This window comes from Schistocerca cancellata, chromosome 4 (genome assembly GCF_023864275.1).
Source record: "Schistocerca cancellata isolate TAMUIC-IGC-003103 chromosome 4, iqSchCanc2.1, whole genome shotgun sequence".
Taxonomy (NCBI): domain Eukaryota; kingdom Metazoa; phylum Arthropoda; class Insecta; order Orthoptera; family Acrididae; genus Schistocerca; species Schistocerca cancellata.
The window spans coordinates 853,237,938-853,260,252 of record NC_064629.1 but is presented as its reverse complement, the minus strand read 5'-3'; the positions used below and the strand labels follow the sequence as shown (position 1 = coordinate 853,260,252).

Below are 22,315 nucleotides of genomic sequence, written 5' to 3'. Positions count from 1 at the left end.
TTAGCTGCCTTCAGAAGTTGGAGATGTGATTCAGTTCTCTGATAATGTGAGGGGGATACTTCCAAAGCAAGGTTCCTGCTACCAGGAAGACTTATGGAAGCCTGATGTGTGAAGGAGGGAGATGAGAGGATTGTAATCTGGTGGGTGTGCTGTTCCAATAACAATGTTCAGGTCATGGAGAAATAAGAGGGACTGTATACACTGAGCAAACAGTAAAGTAGACAGACAGTATGGAAAACTGCACTTCTTCATATGTATTCAGGATAGTTGTGCATAGTAAGGTGACAAAAGATCAAAATGATGAACATCACAGGTGTATTGTGTGCAGACGTTTCATCACCAGCTCCAAGTCCCATCAGCTTTCCTGAGAAAAACATTGAAGCATAACACTGAAGTAAACAAGAATTCCAATCACAAACATTTGTACAAGTTTCTTTTACAGGCCCAAATGGAAGAACATTTTATATTTCTGTAGGGGGTGGGAAGATAGTGGTGTCTTCTTACAAGATGTTGCTCTGTGTTAAGAGCAATGTTTGTGGCATTTAGGATTCCTGAAATTTAGGGCTAACGAGCAAAGAGTAACCAACAGGGATAACTTCGGTTTTGGATGGATAGAACTTTAACCCCACTTTCTGTACTCATTTTGATGATGCATACATATCAACAATGACATGCTCAATAAATGTTCTAAAGTTCATTGGTTTTGTACTTACATATAACTGGAGGTCATCACCATGCAAATTGTATTTACAATGGGACAGAACTGATGATATGTCATTGTTTGGATCATAAGTTATTTTTACTGCAGCAAACATTGAGTTTCAATATTTGTGGAAGCCTGATTCCTATTTGTAGTTAAGTAGTTGGTAAGCTGATCAAGGACTACATTTTGTAAGGTCTTGGATAACAGCAGTAGAATACAAATAGTGCAGTAGTAAGAGAGTGTTACAGCAGTGTCTTTCTTCTGTAGTGGTTTGGTAATTCTGTGTTCCAGGCAATTGTCAAAATGAAGGATGAGTGAAGATTTCTGTTATTGTGGTTAGTGGTGCGTTAATAATATGCTTCCTCATCAACCATCGTGTAAAGTAAATACTACATAAACCAAGTGTGATGGATTTTTTGATATTATTATCAGTAACACGATTTTTTCTGTGTAACATCATCCACCCTCTCGAAATAATCAATAAGTCTTATTTTTTATCTGCAGTTCAATAGTGGATGTCAATGAAGACAAGGCAGATTCATTCAGAGTACAGATGGCCTGTGTCTACTCGCAATTACAGTATGAGTGTGAATTATTTTGTATTTATTATAGATTAGCTGTCTGTATGTGTCTCACCTCTGGTTGTAAGCATAATGATTTTCTGAGGTTGAGTTTTGCTTGCACTTCCAATATGTAGCACCTGAGGCTCTTAAGCTGTATTAGCTCATCTGTTGAACAAAACCCTGATTTACTTCTCAGATTTTTTTGGCTTTGGGGAATTTCATACTGATGCAAAGAGTGGCAACTTGCTGTAAATGTTCAGAAACATAAAATTGTGCACTTCACAAAATGCAAAATGTTATAAAATTGTGCCCCTCACAAAATGCAAAATGTTATATACTTTGACTGCAGCATCATTGAGTTACAATTGGAATCAGCTGACTCACAAAAATACCACGGTGTAGCAGTTAGTGGAGATATGAAATTGAATGATCACATAGACTCATTCATAGGTAAAGCATGTGGTGGTCTTTGATTCTTTGATAGAATACTGGGGAAATGCAATAACTCTACTAAGGAGATTTCTTACAAAATGCCCACGTGACTCACCTTAGACTATTATTCAAGTCTGTTCCAAATAGGACTAATGGAGGATACTGAATGTATGCAAAGAAGAGCTGCAAGAATAATCATAGTTTTCTTTATTCCATGGAAGAGCATCATAAAGATGTTGAAAAACCTAAAATCGCATATTTCTTAAGATAGATGGCAACCATCCTATGAAAACCTACTTACAAAGTTTGAAGTACAAGTATTAAGCAAGGAATCTAGGAATATAAAAGAACCCCTTATGTTTTGCTCTCTAAGGGACCGTGAAGACAAGATTAATTACCATGTACACAGTGACATTTAAGCTACCATTCTTCTCGTACTCCACACGTGAATAGAAAGTGAATTGCAATTGGTCATTCATCCATAATTCAATGCCAAAATTGTGCATAACAGTGGTTCAAGGAGCATGTTAATGAATTCCAGTCAATGCACTAGCACTCAAATCTACCATCTATCACCAAAGGAGGTGATGCAGTGATTGAGACATTGTATTCGTGTTTGGGAGGAGCAGGATTCAGATATCTGTCTTGACATCCTGATTTAGATTTTCCGTAGTTTTGTTAAATACATTTCAGTTCAATGCCAGGATGTTGTTTTCTGCAAAGCCTATGCTGTCTCCTTCCTGAATCCTTACTTGAATTAGCCTCAAACTCATATGAAATTGTCGCTGACAGTGTGCTAAATTTTGTTTGTTCCTTTGCTAGACACCAATCCAGTTTTGACACTTCTGGAATGTTAATACAGTCGGCCCGCTAACCACTTCATTGTAAACTACAGGAGTTGCATGATGTGTGGAAACATCTGTTACTTGTCACTTCCAGCGAGTTCCGACCATCTTGCGTCTTTTATATATATTTGCCTTTACAAATGTCTGCTTGTGTCTGTGTATATGCGGATGGATATGTGTGTGTGTGCGAGTGTATACCTGGCCTTTTTCCCCCGTAAGGTAAGTCTTTCCGCTCCCGGGATTGGAATGACTCCTTACCCTCTCCCTTAAAACCCAAATCCTTTTGTCTTTCCCTCTCCTTCCCTCTTTCCTGACGAGGCAACCGTTGGTTGCGAAAGCTTGAATTTTGTGTGTATGTTTGTGTTTGTTTGTGTGTCTATCGACCTGCCAGCGCTTTTGTTTGGTAAGTCTCATCATCTTTCTTTATATATATATATATATATATATATATAAAAAAAAGCGCTGGCAGGTCGATAGACACAATAACAACGTTCAGGTCATTTTTCCCACGTGGAATGTTTCCCTCTATTATATTCATATATATATATATATATATCCTGCTTCTGCTTGTAAAAAAAAAAAATATGTCAATACCCATTCAATGTTTTTATACTAAATGCTAATACTGAAATAAAATATTCTTCTTCATTCGTTTATTTTCTTAGTAATTATTAAATGTTCCATTTTTGTTGGGTACTGTACCTTATAACTGCAACTGCCTCCAAAAAACTCTGTTTACTCATTCTTTTACATATATTACAATCCAAGAATCAGAATGACACAAAATAAAATGCATTTTGTTATAGCACTGTGATACATACCAGCAGCCTTGCAAGGTGCTTTGAAGCATTAGTTGTTAAATGGTTGTTCCATATCACAAGAATGCAGAGTCCCGCCCCAGATGGCTGTTCAGCTAGTCCATCAGCTATATGGCAAAGGCCGGCATCTTGAATGTTGTTGTTACTGTAGCAATTTGTTCATTACAATGAATAAACAAATGTAACAGCAAAAAAGACAGTCTGTATGTTCATTAATCATATCTCACCTAATATCAAGTAATTGAAGGGTTTCATTTGCACGAAGCAGGGCACCAATCTGTATAGCATCTGTTGGGCCAAGATTGTTGTCAGCCAAATACAATTCTTTCAGAGCACTGTTTAATTTCAGAGCAGAAGCTGAAACAGTCACAAATTTCAATAATAACATGAGCAATTCTGTATATACAAAAATAAAGCAGATTATTTCAGATGACCTTTTGATTTCTTAGGAAAGAGTTATAAAAGACAAATTTCCAGCTATACAACTAAGTTATTGACTATAGAGATGTTACCAGTATTCTGGGTAAAAAATTACTGCTACTGACATATTATGCTGTGTTACCAGCCTGTGGAGGGCATAAGAATTTGAGATGTGTCTAAACTGTGCAAGTGCCTGACTACAAATCCAGTGGCATGAAGTTTTTTTTCCCAGTTGGCCTTCGATTTTTTCCTGTCACTTCTTGTTTCTTTTACCTCTGGCAATGAATTGTTAATGTGAAAAATGTCAAGTTGCATCATGGTTGGGAGTCCAAATTAAACTGTGGGCTCCCCTTTAACTGGCTGGGTAAAGAAGGCAAGGGTATATAATCTCCAATAGAGCTACATTTAGTAGAGCTCTGTGGTGTTCAAACCAATCTCCAAGTTGAGGACAGTTATTACTTATGTCCAAAGGATGGAAAAAGAACTTTTTTTACACGTTCATAAAAGGCTATAAAAGTTGGAACACACATAATGAACTCTTAGAAAACAAACTGAGCACTTCTGTACTTGTCTGGTGGCTGTTATTCATCATGGAAACAGTGAAATATGGAAAATAGTACATCATAATTGTTTTGAATCTGTCAATAGATATGGCACAGTTTTTTACGTCTTAAGGAAACTCAAACAGTACATCATGGATACTAGGGCTGTACCCTCCCTTATCTTTATGAAGTTATTATCTTTTTATACAACAATCTGACATTTTTTAATAAAATCATTCTGACTACATTTGCAACACATGAAAACAAAGAAAACTTTTTCTTTTCTACACAAAAACTAATGAGATTAAGCAACACAAGCAATTATATGAGAGATAGCTGTGGTGTTGGAGAGAGGAGAACTAGGGAGGGAGGGGGGAAGGGGATAGGGGGGAGGGGGATGAGAGAGAGAGAGAGAGAGAGAGAGAGAGAGAGAGAGAGAGAGAGATCTTTGTGAAAGTCAACTGCAGGATCCATCGTGCAGGTATGGGCTTTAAATGAGTACCCGTGTTAAGGGCGTAATGTGAGTATCAACAATCGGGGGAAACCATTGTTGTTAGGATCATCTGCCATGGGTCACAATGTACTGATGACATGGCCTACTAACACTTACTGCAAGAGGTGAACATGGAGTAAATCACTGTGTCAGATGACGAATGACAATGATGGTGACAACAACAATGACGACGACAACAACGACAACAACAACAACAACAACAACAAAAACTACAATATATTATATTGCCCGTTTAATTATACCACAAACAGAATGCCATTCTGTTAAACTGACAATACAGATCAAGTTAATTTAATATGTTTGTGAGCTAAAGTTGTTATAGTCAATCAGTTTTGTCTTTGTATGAAGAAGCATTAAATGTAAACATAAATGAGAAGTATTTAACCCTCTCACACCCTTCTGGATTCAACTGTATACATTAACTTTCACTGTGACTTAGCTGCAACAGAAGTATTTTTCCCCAACGAAAACCTGAGGTACACATTTGTTGATGTTCGTCCTTTTCATCATGCACAAGTGCTGCCAACCATTGGGCACCACTATGAAAATATCAGCAAGTCAGTGTGCAGCAGCTTGTGACCACCAGAATACAAAGATGTGGTTGGTTCGCTATATTCCACTGTATAGTTGAATATTGTTATTTTTGATGGTAATTATTGAATGATCATTTTACTATTTATTACAATAGAAAATATTTCATAATTAGTTATCTTAGTCCATAAAATGAACCAAGTGTACAAAGTATGTTTTGAAAACAGGTACATATTTTTGTATAAATATTGCATCCAAAAATCATTAAAAAATCGCCTAAGAGCATTACCACATAAATAAAAATGTTCTCTTCTCCAGAAAAAATTCAGGTCTGAAAGAGTTAAACTGTCAGAATTACACTCTTGAGCATACACTACAACAAGTGGACATCAAAGTGTGCTCTAAGAATTTACTGGAAAAAAAAGTTACTGGATGAAGTCACAACTATTGAACAGTTAATGAAAAAGATTTTAATAGCCTTGAAAGTTACATGTCACAAAACACTGTATCTTGAAGCCAGTTAAAGGATTAGATATTAGTTGTTCAGCCATTACATGATGTGTCATGTAGTTCTAAACATCAGAATACATTTGTTTAGGTAACATACTTAAGTGATTAACATTGCAAGATCACAGGGTAATGTAAGTGCAAGATAAGTCACTGCAAATGTGAAATGCTGGTTTATTAATAATCAGTGTAACTGCCAGAATGTTGAATGCAAGCATGCAAAAATGCATGCATTGTGTTGTACAAGTGCTGAATGTCAGTTTGTAGGATGGAGTTCCACGCCCGTTGCACTTGGTCGGTCAATACATGGACGGTTAGTGCTGGTTGTGCATGTTGTTGGATTTGTCGTCCAATGATGTCCCATATGTGCTTGATTCGAGACAGATCTGATGTTCAAGCAGGCCAAGGCAATATGTTGACACACTGTAGAGCACATTGGGTTACAACAGTGGTACATGGGCAAGCATTATTCTGTTGGAAAACACTCCCTTGAATGTTGTTCATGAATGGCGGAACAACAGGTCGAATCACCAGATTGACATACAAATTTGCAGTCAGGATGTATGGGATAGCCATGAGTGTGCTCCTGCTGTCACATGAAATTGCACCCCAAACCATAAATCCAGGTGTAGGTACAGTGTGTGTAACACACAGCAGGTTGGTTGCAAGCCCTCAACCAGCCTTCTAACCAACAAATGACCATCACTGGCACTGAGGCAGAACCATCTTCCATCAGAAAAACATAACAGATCTCCACCCTGCCCTCCAATGAGCTCTCACTAGACACCACTGAACTCACAAATTGGCGGTGGTTTGGGGTCAGTAGAATGCATGCTACAGGATATCTGACTCGGATCTGTTCTTGAAGTAACTGATTTGTAATAGTTTGTTGTGTCACTGTAGTGCCAAATGCTGCTCAAACTGCTGCCTTGTCATCTTGCGACCATACATCTCGTGACCACCACTGCCAGCAAACATGTACAGTGGCTACATTTCTGCCAAGTCTTTCTGCAATATCACAGAAGGAATATCCAGCTTCTCACAGCCCTGATACATGACCTCATTAAAACTGACTGGGGTGCTGACAATGGCATCTTTGTCACCTCAAAGGCATTCTTGACTAGCACCAATTCACCATATTTAAGATTGAAGGTAACTAATGCTCATGACTGTTGCAGCGTGTATTTAAAGCAAACCTGATTTGCACCCTCACAGTGGTGCTACCAGTGCCACTGTTATCTGACTGCTGTGAAATTTTAATAGACATCATCTTTCAGATGTAGAAACATTGCAATTTATGTCACACAACTCCTTCTTGGTGTTCTGATTTTTTTTTCTCTCAGTGTATATCATTGCCTCAATGTTGTATTTTATCTGGATTTTGGAGGAATAGTAACTGTGGCATACCTAACTTTTGCTTGTGTAATCACCTCTAACAGTTAAGGGGGCTGGCATGGGGTAGTGGGAGTATGAATATGCTGCACTACACATTTATCTCCTAACTTATCTTAAAACAGCCTATTTTATTTTTGGACTCAGTATACTACTTTTCAAAGATGTGATGGAGTCAATCGCTGCTACAGAATCAACAGGTAAGAATCGCAAAAACTACTTCATAAATATTTAATAGATACTAGAAAGTCTTAAATCTGAATATTTTAAACATTCTGGAACTTGTTCATTGTTATAGGACAATGACAGCAGATTTTCATATTATTCCTTATAATAAGAATCTCACATTGTATATGGTACCTTCTGATTAAGTGCATATATAATGAATCTACTTTATCACGTATACAGTTTTACAATTCACACAACTGTGCCAGTTCACCATCAAAATATCTGAAATTTTTTTAGCTGCATCGCATAATGAATGCAATATGTAACATAAAATGCTTTGCACTGTATGTATTGCAGATGAAAACACCATGGCAACAAAATATTTATATAAATTACACACAGATTATTAATGGAGTCCTGATTATAGCTTCTTCGTATTTCTTAAGAGCAGTATGCATCAGATGAAACAAGAGAAATGTAAATTAACAGGTTACTATATATACTCACTTTCCCACTAGTTTCTGTGTAGCACCCAACAGAGCACTATATTCTAATGATGACAGGAATGTTAATTCACACTCAACATAGTCAGATACCGCCCAAGAAATTGAAGGTAGTGAAGTGGGAATTTTCTTCTATGCTTGCCCAATGGATCTGTCGTCCATCATACAACAACTGAGCCTTGCCTCCGCATGTTGCTCCAAAGAAGACTAATGGATGACATTCACATGATGATTACTGGCAATTTAATGCCAGAATGATTCCCGGGTGGTATCCTGCCTGACACATTGAAGATTTCTTATTCAGTCTTCGCCACAAACACATAATCTCAACAGCAGACTTGATATGTGTTTTTTATTAAATACCCATTGCTCCAGAAGAGACACCTGAGATCATTGTCTGTACTCCATTTGGCCCACTGGATTATGCAATGCTATGCAAGCCTTCAAGCACTTTATGAACAGAGTCACATGTGATGTCATCATCTGTCATGTCCATCCTGATGATGTTTTGGTGATGTCCAGCTTTGAAATGGAACATTTGGATCATTTACGACAAATCCTCACTTGCCTCCATTGATTCGGTTTAGTCATCAACCTATTGAAGTGAGTGCTTCAAGAAATGGAGAAACAGAAGTTTGAAGAACCAGGAATTCAGCTGCCACAGGAGAGAGTGGAAGCCATGAACAACATCCCACAGCCTGTGAGTGTTGAAACTTTCTTGGTCTTGCTAACTATTATTGACACTTCGTGCACAGCCACATGCTTTTGGCCATCCACCAACCTCCGAGGATGTCTCCCGCAGTCGGAGACGAAACGTCAGGAGAGTGTTTTATACTTAGACCACGGCCTATCAGCCCGGAAGTTTTAAGTGAAGATCTTCTTACAAGGTTCGTCAAAACCACGTGGCTAACTACAGTGGACTAGCAAGAGCGGAAACTATCTTTAACAATTTGAAGACTGCTACATCTGAGAACACATGTTTAGCGTACCCCATTCCACAAGCATCTCCCACCTTGATGATTGATATATCTCCAACTGCAGTAGGTGCTGCACTTTAACAACAAATAGACCAATATTAGTAGCCATGTTCTTCAGTCATCACAACAGAGATAGTCAACATGACTGCAAATTACACGTAGCTTATGCTTCTAGAAAAAAAATTCTGCCAAATGCTTGAAGGCTGACAGTTTATGTTGGTAGAAGTTTAAATATCTTAGGAAAAGCTTTTCTAAGGGTGTTTTCATAATGACAATTAAATACGGTCAAAGCAAATGATGCTTCCATCAAATCCTTTCAGATGTACAACACATTCAATTCATGATGTCAGTCTGATACTGTAATTTAAACAAATAAATAACTATACAGCTATTTTCAGTTCTTATTCTGGGAAATCAATCTGATGTTTCAAACACAATGATGGTTCAAATAGCTGTGAAACTGATAATTCCAACTGGATTGATCACTGCCAAGAAGTTTTTCTTTGACAGTTCATTCCTGATGATCATGATGCATTTGTAGACATCTCGTGCACACACCTTTCTTGATTCCCTTAAATATCCCCATGTTGTGGTTGGTTCTTCTTGTTTCCAGTGATATTCCTTTGTTGCAATTCATTAATCAGATCATCATAATGAGGCATGACTTAATTAAAAAAAAAAAAAAAATTGTAACCACAAGAGGAAATCTTCAACTTGCAGGAAACCCTTCAGTTTCATAGCCTTGTTAACTGTCATGTAATCTTTAGTATCATTGTCAATATTTTTTGCCATGCACTCAACAATTTCCTTTTGGTACTTGTATATAGTGGTTATATTCCAAATTTGAAATTCCAACTGATGGAATGAGGACAAACAGGAACACATTTATTCTCTATCTCATCAAAAGTGGCTGTGCCTTTAGGAGACTGGGGAAAAAAGGGTATAAATTTCTGGCGAAGTTACTGAAAAAAATCTATAGCCGTTTACTGCCTGTCACACAATGTTCAACAGTTATATTTAACTGATTTGCATAGCTGTGAATAAAGTGAGTATTTTTGTACACATTTTTAATTCCAAACCTCTTTTGTGGTAACTCATAACAGTAGCACTGCTGTAACTCTGAGCTATCAGTTTTTCAGGTATTTCATTTACTTTCAGTTCGTCTTGTTGATTGAGAGCAGCTACAGTTACATTATCTACAGTGTGAATTTTTGGTTGTACAAAGGAAACAAATCTTTATTTATTTCCCCCAGTAGCTCTTACTGAATTATTATGACCAGCTGTGACAAATTTGCATACCGAATTATTACGACCAGCTGTGACAAATTTGCAGTCAGTCAGTGATTGCAGCTTCGATTACCAACAATTTTTTCTTTGACAGCTCATTCCTCATGGTATTGAGGAATACCTCATCAAGTGATTCTAGGAATTTATTTTGAAGAGTTTTGGGCATACGTAAGAAAACATGGTTTTCTGATTTCTCAATGTGCTGCTTCAAGATGCATCCAAACTCTTACATTATACCAACTGAACTTTCAAAAATTCCGGGGTTCTTGCAATTTTCTGTTTCTTCATGGCCCCTTCAGGCAAGTTCGAATTTGCCACAAAATTTAACACCATCTATCAGTTTACTCAGTATATACCAATTCTTTGAACATTTCAAATGTGTCTTTATATTAAGGCAGTAAGCACTATCACAAGTCGGCACATATTATATTAAGGCAGTAAGCACTAGTTGGCACATAATGTCCACTTTTCTTAGCACTGAAATTTCAATAAAGCATTTAATTACTTTTCATTGGAGTTATGTTTTTTTCACTATTGCATGAAAATTTGTGGTACCATTCTCAGTTCATGTGCTATCACTTTACTTTGTAACGAGACAGGTAAAACAGAAAATTCTATTTTACACATCACAACCAGTCAGCTGCATTGTAGATTGTTCTGTTGAAATTGTGTGTATAATGTTGACTGGATTTACACAGTTTTTGTTCTTGATTAATGTTTGCACTATGTCTGAGTAAATCAGATTCTTTCACTTTTTTTCTGAGCTCATGTTCCAAATTTTTGCCTAATAAATTGCACACTGATTTCATATTGTGCTGTTTCAGACCTGTGGTCTGCTGCAGATATTCACAATAAAATAAAACCCACTAGATCACAGGCACAATGCACTTGCACAAAGAGACTTCCTAATAATGCACTTTCTTCCACAATGCCGTCAACTAGCTAGTACACTAAAGGTAATGGGACATATTTCATGTGCTTATTTCCTCTAATCATAAGTGAAACTCCCACTGGATGGTGACAGTTATATTACCATATTATGGTGCACTTCAATGAGACGTTTGCAAACTTATTCCCATAGCAGATCAAACTGCCAATGCCAGAAACAAAAAACTATCTAAACCGTTGTTGTTGTTGTTGTTGTTGTTGTTGTAATCTTCAGTCTAAAGACTGGTTTGATGCAGCTCTCCATGCAACTCTATCCTGTGCAAGCTTCTTCATCTCCAAGTAACTACTGCAACCTACATCCTTCTGAATCTGCTTAGTGTATTTATCTCTTGGTCTCCCTCTATGATTTTTATCCTCCACACTTCCCTCCAGTATTAAATTGGTGATCCCTTCATGCTTCAGAATGTGTCCTACCAACCGATCTCTTCTTTTAGTCAAGTTGTGCCACAAATTCCTCTTCTCCCCAATTCTATTCAGCACCTCCTCATTAGTTACGTCATCTACCCATCGAATCTTCAGAATTCTTCTGTAGCACTACATTTCAAAAGCTTCTATTCTCTTCTTGTTTAAACTATTTATCATTCATGTTTCACTTCCATGGCTACACCACATAAAAATGCTTCCAGAAAAGCCTTTCTGATACTTAAGTCTATACTCGATGTGAACAAATTTCTCTTCTTCAGAAGCCCCTCTACATTTTATATCCTCTCTACTTCTACCATCATCAGTTATTTTGCTCCCCAAATAGCAAAACTCATTTACTACTTTAAGTGTCTTATTTCCTAATCTAATTCCCTCCACATCATCATATTTAATTTGACTGCATTTTATTATCCTCATTTTGCTTTTGTTAATGTTCATCTTATATCGTTCTTTCAAGACACTGTCTGTTTCGTTTAACTGCTCTTCCAGGTCCTTTGCAGTCAGTGACAGAATTACAACGTCATTGGCAAAACTCAAAGTCTTTATTTCTTTTCCATGGATTTTAATTCCTACTCTAAATTTTTCTTTTGTTTCCTTTACTGCTTGCTCAATATACAGACTGAATAACATCAGGGATAGGCTACAACCCTGTCTCACTCCATTCTCAACTACTGCTTCTTTTTCATGCCCCTCGACTCTTATAACTGACATCTGGTTTCTACATAAATTGTACATAGCCTTTCTCTGCCTGTATTTTACCCCTGTGACTTTCAGAATTTGAATGAGAGTATTCCAGTCAACATTGTCAAAATCTTTCTCTAGGTCTACAAATGCTAGCAATGTAGGTTTGCCCACTATCACTATCAAAACTTTAATACTAAATATCAATCAATAGTGCATCAAAGCATATCAGGATTTTGACAGTGAAGTTTCAGCTGCTCTGATCACCCCTTTCTGATGCAAGCAATGGAACATGAAAATAGTGTGGAGGCTGGCATGACACTTTTAGGCAGTCTGATCAGAATCAAGCCATTGGGACACCCATAAGAGCTGCACTAGGTATAAGAATCATGCCCCCAAACCTCTGCTACATAGAGCAAACTGGCCTTTCACCTTGAGACCAGCTACTATCTGTTCGAAAAACGTCACTCCATATCAACAGCTCCATCTCAGAGCCTTTAAACTTCAAGCTGCGCCTGCACTGGGATGCTACTGGGCACCATTTCCCTGCCCACAAACCACCTGCCTGCAATTTACAGGAATTGCGTGACCTGTGAATAGACATCTAGTGCCACATACCGTTGAAAACCTATCACGGACCTGTCAAATCCACACATTTGGCCAAGTACTCCTTGGCCATTGTCAAGCAGTATGACTACCTTTGGGATGCTGATACACCCCTTATATACACTAGCTGCCTGCTGTGACATAGCTGGTGCCTGTGCCATCGCCATATAGGGCATTGGCTGAGCTGCAGGCCACCATCTCTGTTTAGGATGTTATTGGTGATTTTTATTTCAATAGCTTCTTTAATTCCACAATCTCAAACCTGTTTGTGCAAGCCATGATGGATGTTTCATCAAATTTTATCCGGTGTCCATTTTCTACAGCATGATCTAAAGCAGATTTCTTGGGACGATGTAGGCAATACAGCCTCTGATGTTCCTTCCTGCATTGTTCCACAGTGCATACTCCTTGTCTGACATAAGACTGGCCACACTTGCAAGGTATCTTGTAGAACTCGGGTGTTCTGAGACCTGCTATGTCTTTCAATGGTCTCAGTATTGACACATTTTCATCAGAGGCCTGAAGATTGATTTGATCTCATGTCATTTTGGCAGATGGCTCATCTTACCCAACATGGAGCCAGAGCATGGCAAGAAAGCAAATTTCTTTTCCTGCTCCTTGTCGGTGGTCTTGTTGCGAGTCTTAAATAAAATCATTTATTTGATGGATGTTGTAGCCATTGTTGCTGAAGACCTTGTGGGTGGCTCAGCTCATGTGGCAGGTTATCAGCATCTGATATCATTCTTGCATGATGCACCAATGTTTGTAAAACAGTGCGCTTCTGTGCTGGGTGATGATGGTTGATGGCATGCAAGTACAGATCAGTGTAGGTAGTTTTTCTATAGACGCTGGGACCAAGGCATCAATTTCATTTGAGGTGGATGAGAATGCCAAGGAAGGGCAATGCGTCATATTTTTGTACCTCCATTTTAAACTGGATATTACTATTAATGTCGTTGAGGTGTTCCATGAAATCGTCAAGTTTCTCACGTCCATGGGGCCAAATGATGAATGTACCATCAATGTACTAAAAGAAACAACTAGGCTTTAAAGACGCCATGTCTAAGGCAATATCCTCAAAATTCTACATGAAGCTGGTACTAGTGCTAATGAGTTAATTGCAACACTGTCTGTCTGATTGTAATACTGGCTGTTGTACAGAAAATAGATGTCAGAGTGTGCCTAAATAGCTTGACCACTTCACTGACAAAGATAAGTCACATGCTGAAACAACACGAGATCAAACTGATGTTCAGGCCTCAAACAAAAGTCCATCACTGGGACCAGTTAAAGACACAGCAGGGATACAAGACAGCTTCTGAGTCTGGCCAGTCTTATGTTGGACAAACAGTACACACTGTGGAAAACACAGGAAGGGGCATGATAAGTTTTATTGCCTACACCACCCTGAGAAATCTACTTTAGCAGGTCATGCTTTAGAAAACGGACATTGGATAAAATTTGATGAAACATCCATCGTGGCTTGCAGAAACAGCTTCTGGGGTTGTGTAATTAAAGAAGCCATTTAAATAAAAATCACCAATAACAGCCTGAACAGAGATGGTGGCCTGCAGCTAAGCACGGTGTGGGATCCAGTGATTGTGCGGTCAAAGCCGGCACATCGACGGTCAATATATGCCTGTATATGGTGATGCTGCATGCACCAGTGATGTCACAGTTGGTAGCTAATGTATATATGGGGCGTATCAGTAACCCACTGCGCATTGCGTATGCCCACTGACAGAGTGAACAGCAGCCAATAGGGAACATTGTCAACTGTGGACTACTTTGCTTCCCCCTTTTACTGGTGGATGTGGGAATATTTCTACTGACAAGCTCAAAACACAATGCACTGAAGATACTCTGACCAGCAATTAGACAGTACCATTCAGTGCCTGCACCTGTACATTACAAAGTTCTGAAGACTTAGTGCCAATTTAGCAAACATTATTTATGGGGAACTTGAACAAACCCAGAGTGTCTGCAATATTGGTGACAAGATCAACAAGCGCAAAGAGACAGCAAAATTATTTTAGATATTGTTGTAGAAGATATCAACTGCCATGTACCAAACTGTACCAAAGTTCAGTACCATTTGTAACATACTCTTAATAAATATTATTTCTTATAGTGTTTCCACATCTTTGCTATAGTGCTACTCAAGCAAACAAGCATTTATTTGCAAGCATGCAAATCAACTACCATTAAGAAACCACAGCAGGGAAATTGTTCTTTGCTATCATGTATTTTTGTCCTGAATTGATAGTAGCATTCAGTTACTAAACTCACAACAATTCTCTTAGTCATAAATGATGGTAATATAATGTTATCCTAGCTAGAAAGTTCATTGTCACAGCAACAGCTTGGATAATTGTTGTATGGGTATAAGAATGGTATACATCATTCGTGTAGATGGCCAGTTCAACTTCTGTTTTGAATCCACTGAGGTTATTCTTTTGGTTGAGGTTGTATCCTCATAGCACATGAAAAGCAGAATGTTAAACATATGCTTGATGTTGGTGCAAACATATATGTCCTCCCTGCATGTATAGCGTTGTCCTACAGTTCCAGCTCTTCCAGCAAAACAACATCGTAATGAACTTGGAGGTACCACAGCAGAGTGGTGCAAGAAACCACAGTATAGGGGTCAGTATGGTGTTTTTATATAAGTCTGCAAGTGGTCTACGATGACACCACAGAAATCACTCTGGAAAGGTGAAAATGCTACACCGACACAACACACCCTGGGGTGTGAAACAGGTGACACAACAGAAAAACTGAGGCAATGATGTCATGGTTGTCCAATAATCACACCTTGCATCTTGATTCTAATGTGACTTAGGGATGAGAAGTGCTACCATTTGAGAAACAACAGTGGACCAAGCTAGCATATATTACTGCCCATTTTAGACACACAATATCAATCACTGCTGGCAGCCAATTACGAGGGGAGTTCTATGCCAGTCTACACCAAGAAATGGGCCAACAAGCTACCACACGCAAGCTGTTGTCCACACTAAGTCTGAATGCTGTTGACTTCGTGCTTTCCACCTGGCAGACCAGCTGCTGATTAACTTAACAACTACTACAGGGGGGGGGGTCTACCTTGTGGGTCTTTGCTTCATCCGTGGACCACCTGGTTGTCCAGACCTCATGATCTATGTGGGTAAATTCTCTCGTTGTCCGTCATCGCCTGTGTGGGCACACATCACCGCTGTTAAGTCACTGTCGTCCATGCTGGGGTCCTCAGTTTGATTCTGGACACTCTGTTGTAACCTGCACTGAACCGTGCATTCGCACCAGTCAGAGTGGCTGTCTACTCCAGATGCCGCATATCACCCTGCTTTGGGACCCTGAGTCACACCACTGGAGTGCTGACCATGTTACCTCATGCAGCCACCACACCCCGGGAGAGGTCATTTGCTGGCTATGACAAGAGGCCGCTTGTTGATCCAAGCACGCTTCACCAGTCAAATCCGGCCTTGACCTTAGGGGCAGTGACAACTGCCTAGCACCACCACAAACATTGTATTTTGGTATGGAACAAAAGACTAAGTCACTGCTGTTTTTATGACAGGATGTTGGGCATCCACCTGGAACCTACCCACCAAATCACTGCAACCACGACCAGAATGATGAACTGGAGGCCTTTCTGACTACCAGCAGCCCAGTTCCATCACCCACCATACAGGTCATGCACCCCTTGCCTCTTACAAGATGTAGCAAAAATGGACCATTGCAACATTGACAATTGTGGTACCTCATGGAGGAAACAGCAGGGACTTCTGTCTACAATTGGTATCAAAAATGTTCCTGCCACAGGCAGCTGGATCGAGGATGACAGTTGTGGTAACATGCCGTATTAAGAACAAGGTAGGGTGAGTGTAGAAATTACTTTCTAGCAATTATTTTTGCAGGTAGGTCTCCTACCAGATTTCTGCTTCTGGTTTGCATGTGCAGTGTGCAACAACAGCCTTGGCAGATTCTGACAGGAATGCATGCTAATGTGTGCCCAGTTAGTATGGGCAATGTATTTTGTGAGCACGGGGTATGGCTCATATATAAAGTAGTAAGCATGGGCAGCCACTCAGGTGGAGAAATTAAGTTACAGCAAGAAGTGTTATAACAGTGTTACATTTAAGTGTTTACGGCACCAATGGCATCTTCATCAAGCACACTGAGGGTGCTGCACACAGTTATGTGGGAGATGGCACATTCATATCTCTTACCAGCTTGCTGGTGGCATGTTTTCTCTTTAGTTTCTCACTATCTCTGATGGGTGGTGCCACACAAACACACCACTGTAGGACAGTGAATTCACATGACCTTACAGTCTGCTACTACAATTGGTCAGCACATCTTTTTAAGCAGTCAAACTCAAGAGCTTTGTCCCAGATCCCCTGGATTTTCAGACTTTTATCAACCTTAGTATAGAAGACTGCAGTGAGAAAGTATGAGTAAATCAATGTAGCATGACATTGCTAAGCATTGTTACTAATCAGAAACTACCTGATTGTTTCAGCATTCAAGACTATTTACTTCTATCAAGAACATTACTCTCCTTGTACATAACTGAGCACTGTAGAAGCGCTCACAGAATTTCAAAGTGATTTATATCTCAATTATTACGTGCACATGTTATAAGTAAACTTATTAATGTGTTACCTTTTTGTTTATGTCCAATTGTGTTCCTTGGCCATCTCAATTACCGATACAAACAAAGCCTGATGCTTATGTGTGGTAATTTTTGGAAATTCATAAAATTTTCAAAATTTTGTGTGGAACACATTTTACAGTGTCTTTAATTTTTTGTATGCAATGGAAACTACTGGATAGCAGTCAATCACCTCACTTGTTCAGTTTCAGAACCAACAAATCAACTCCTTGCTATCAACTACTGGCAGACTGCTTGATGCTCAACAAACCCAGCAAAAGCCAATGACTGAAGAAGTGGCTGTTTTCATAATGAATGGGATGGTCCAGGTAAAATCAAAACAGGCCCTTTAAAAATAAGTGTGTGCAAAAAGTTAAAGAACAAATTCAGAACAGTAAAAAAGAAACTTCCAAAAACGAAAATAATTGTATGTGCACTAATTAACTGCAGAGGCAAGAAACACTGATTAAAGAAATAGGTAAAAACAACAGATTCGAGGTGTCTAACATACAGTATGATTCTCCAGACAGCATGCATATCCCAGTGCACTTCTGCAGACAATACAAGTGAACAAGGAAAACTACCGGTGAGATCATCAATGAAAAAGCAATCCACTGTTTCTGAAAGACAAGTACTGCATAGCAAACCTAAAAATACAATATTTATTGACTCTGAGAGCTATGGCAGAAACTGTGCTGGAAACATTTGAAATCTCGATTCAGGTAAGTATGAAACTGGATGGAAGGTAATGCAAGGTGGACCCACTAATGCATTATTACAGAATGCCGTGACCTGTATAAGCTGACAAATACAGAATTTGCCGTTATCTGTGCAGGGGCCAAAGATATAGCAGAAAAAAAAAACAGAGCTATCATAGGCATAAGCCGGCTGAGTCATCATGTGTAACTCAAGAAATCCAATCCACAAAAAAGAAAACTAAGAAAAGTTGTGAAAGGCTTTTACAATGCAAGTTTTATTGCTACACCTAGCAAAAAAGAGCCGTATACAGCATATGGACTGCACCTGAATGCAACTAGCAAAGAACTAATGGCCACAAGGATTCATGAGTCACTGAAATAGAACTTGAAAGTGTACAAAATATCAATGGAACTTAGCTGGAAAGATAATGTGGCAGATAGAGAGTCACTGAAAACAGTTACTGGTTCAATTCCCACAAGAACAACAACAGAATCCTTAAATGCAAATACTATATCTATAGATAATGTAATTATTCAAGAAAAAGTTATTGAAAAGAGATCAATGCAAAAGTTAAAAGGAGTATCGAATGAAAATAATCAGCAGCTAGGGTGGCAAAAAAGAAAACATCTTATAAGCAGATAGACCAAGTTTCAGAAAGAAGAATAAGAACAACTCGAGCTTAGGCAATGGGAATACCAACACGCAGTATACGGCAGTCAACCCAAAGAAAGAAACCACCATAAAAGGGTTCAGGTCCTTTGGTGGGATCAGAAGTTGTTTTACTAGAGAAAGCAGTTAACAAAGTGAACCAACAACAGAAGAATAGGTATGGGACTAACATAACACATACCGTCACAATGCACTGTGACTAAAAGCATTAAATGAGCCTACAACCTCAAGTATAGAGATAAATAGATCCCAGGGGAATACAGATAGAGACAAACTTCTTACTTTTACACAAATTATCACATGCTGAATTAGAAATAAGCTTTTGGAATTAGAATATTTGTGTAACATTCACAATGTAAATATTATACCGTATGTATATCTGAGCATTAGTTAACCCAAGCTCAAGTAAATCAAACAATGGAAAATCCAGGATGGAATGTGACAATACCAGAAGAAGAAGAAGAAGACAAAGAAGAAGAAAACTAGCATTTGCAGGAAAGTACTGAAATTAGTGTGTCATAGCTACTTCTAATCAGTCATAAGGTACAAAATTAAATTTTGGTGTAGCTCAAGCCATATGTCTCAAATATAAACTTCAAAAAACTATCATTAGAAATATGCGCAATATAAAGTGAAGAAAACCATGTCAACCCTCCTAAAAAATCTAAGTATATTAAGTGTTCTCTCATTTTACATCTGCGAACTGATTATCTTCATACATAGTAACCCTGATTTATTCATAGCAAATCAATTTCAACAGGTTTACAGTAACAAGAACCAAAATAATTTTATGCTACCCGTCTACTGATGCTCAAACTCCATGGTATATGGGTATGAAAATTTACAACAAAGTAAAAGGAAAAGAATTGCTCAGTATTAATTTAGAAATGGCGAAAAAATCTTACATGACAGACTGGCACAGAAATGTTACTATTCAGATGAAGATTTCGTGGAGGACAACTTGAAAATTTGAGCAGGAGAGAACATGTACTTAGGATATTATAGTTTGTTATTTTTTGAACAAATCATCAGTTTGTGTCAAATATGTATTCAGTACAGTATATTAATGATATTTTAAGGAAAACTGCAAACAAATTTTTGTGCACTGACAGATCTCATGTACATTAAGTCAATGACTTGAAACTGAATGTTATGAGACAATAAACTTCTAGTCTATAAACCAAAGTCTGCTACTTGCTTTGTACATGTCTGAGCGTATGTGATCATTCCATTTTATATCCCTTCAAAGCATTACACCCAGGTATTTGTATGAGTTGGCTGATTCTAACTGTGACTCAATGATATTATAATAGGACACTACAATTTTCTCATTTTGTGAAGAGCACAATTTTACATTTCTGAACATTTAAAATTATCAATCTTCGCACCACTTTGAAATCTTATCAAGATCTGACTGAATACTTATGCAGCTTCTTTCAGACAGTATTTCATTATAGATAACTGCATCATTTGTAAAATGTCTGAGGTTACTTTTAATATTGTCTGCAAGGTCATTAATACACAACATGAACAGCAATGATCCCAAAACACTTCCACATCTGATGATGAATCTCCATCCAAATAACATGTTGTGTCATTCCTATCACAAATCCTCACTCCTATCACAAATTTTGCCTTATACCTCATATGAACATGCTTTTGAAAATAAGTGTAGATGTGGTACTGAGTCAATGCTTTTCAGAAACCAAAAAAATACTAAATCTACCTGACCACATTGATCCAAAGCTTCCAGTAAGCAGTCTTACATTTCTACATAGAATGGATCACTGACCTCAAACACATGACTAGGAATTGCAAATTTAAATGCTGTTGTGGAGCCTCATTTCAACATGAAATGCTTTGCGATGTCATTATTCAAAACCTTGTTAATAAAAGAATATGGACTAAGTTCTAAAGCGCCACAGTCCTGGTCTAAATGACATGCTAAAAGTAACCGATGCTCAAGAAATGCAAGACTTTGCCAAACTAAAATTTAATGTGCTTGTTGTCGCAATGCTGACTGCAGATTGCTCACAGCAGTCCCAGTTTTGCAAGGCACAGTACAATGGCCATCACAGACATAAATATAGTGTGATACACCCAGCAGCTTCCTTGGCTAATTTAAACCGTTAGAAGTCTTGTGTGGAAAGTTAAGTAACACATGACTGCTAGAACTGCTTTCTCCACTATGCGGAATGCCATCAGTGCCACAAATCAGAACACACACAGAAAGTGTGCATGCAAAAGAAACACTAAATAAGTTCTGTTCCACACAAATCCTGACTGGAGAAAATGGAAATAAATATTACCTCTCATTCTGAATCTATACCCACTCATCCTGGCAATTGACACAGGAACTGTGGATGAATGCGATGAAATTACACAGCAAAACACACAGTAGAAAACTTATCACATTCTCACCAGCTCTAGTATGTTTTGTCAATAATAACTCAATAAAGACAGTCTTCCACAAGTCAGAAAAGACAGTCACATTCAGAGGAGAAACCACAAGATGTTGATTTCTTGCAGATTTGCAATCAATCTGTACTACTTCAGTTAGTTACTGGTGCTTCACTTACACTGATTAATCAACATACTTATGAGCAATTGGGACACCCTCAATTACAAAAATCATGACTGTATCTTCTGGCCTATAATGGAGAAGTATCTCGGTTCTTGTAACATGTAATTTGCATGCAGAATGTAGAAATATACATTAATGCCATTCACTGTAGTTTAGTCCCAATATTTTTGGCATGGATGCTTTTGATTTATTTGTTTTAGATACTCAGGACAACATGCTTGCTATTGATACACAATTATCCCATGCCAGTATTAATCAGTTATGTGAAAAATATGGATATTTGTTCTATGCAACACTGAGACATGCCAAGAATTTTCACACACACATTATGCTCGAGGACAATACAAAAACTAAGTTTTACCACATTCACCTGGTACCCTACACCATTTGCGATGAAGTTGCTTCTGAACTCAACATATTAGAACAAACTGGAACTTTGAAACCAGTTTCTGCAAGTCAATGGCCACCTCCCTTTGTGACCACAAGAAACACAAGCAGGAAGGCTGGACTTTGTGCCTACTTTAAAGCTAGAGTAATACTCTCAAGTAATGAGTGAGTCCTTCCTGCTTCTATGCATTGACAAGCTTATTGAGCACCTGGCAGGTCGACGATTCTTTTCAAACAATGACATTGATGGAATCACTAAAACTAAGCAGCTAGTGAACCAGCATAGGACATGACAGAGGTGTGATAAACAAATAGTAGATATGATGGCTCGCTGACACTCATGTGTGGATAATAGGCTGAATTTTTCAATTGGCCTTTACCTAACAGTCCTTGGCAACATATTCATACTGCTTTTGCTGGTCCTTTTTGGAACACATGACATTTCATGATCGTCAACGCATA

At 38.3% G+C, this 22,315-nt stretch overlaps 1 protein-coding gene across 1 annotated transcript in view; it reads right to left on the bottom strand.

Annotated features, from left to right (window-relative positions):
- The window catches only part of LOC126184971 (protein phosphatase 1 regulatory subunit 37), a 209,031-nt gene that overhangs the window by 42,380 nt on the left and 144,336 nt on the right, over positions 1–22,315 (bottom strand). The window contains exons 6-7 of the mRNA XM_049927668.1: positions 3,589–3,718; positions 3,365–3,506 (exon numbers count right to left, since the gene is read on the bottom strand). Coding sequence (XP_049783625.1) covers positions 3,365–3,506; positions 3,589–3,718 — 272 coding nt within the window. The remainder of the gene's footprint in view (positions 1–3,364; positions 3,507–3,588; positions 3,719–22,315) is intronic.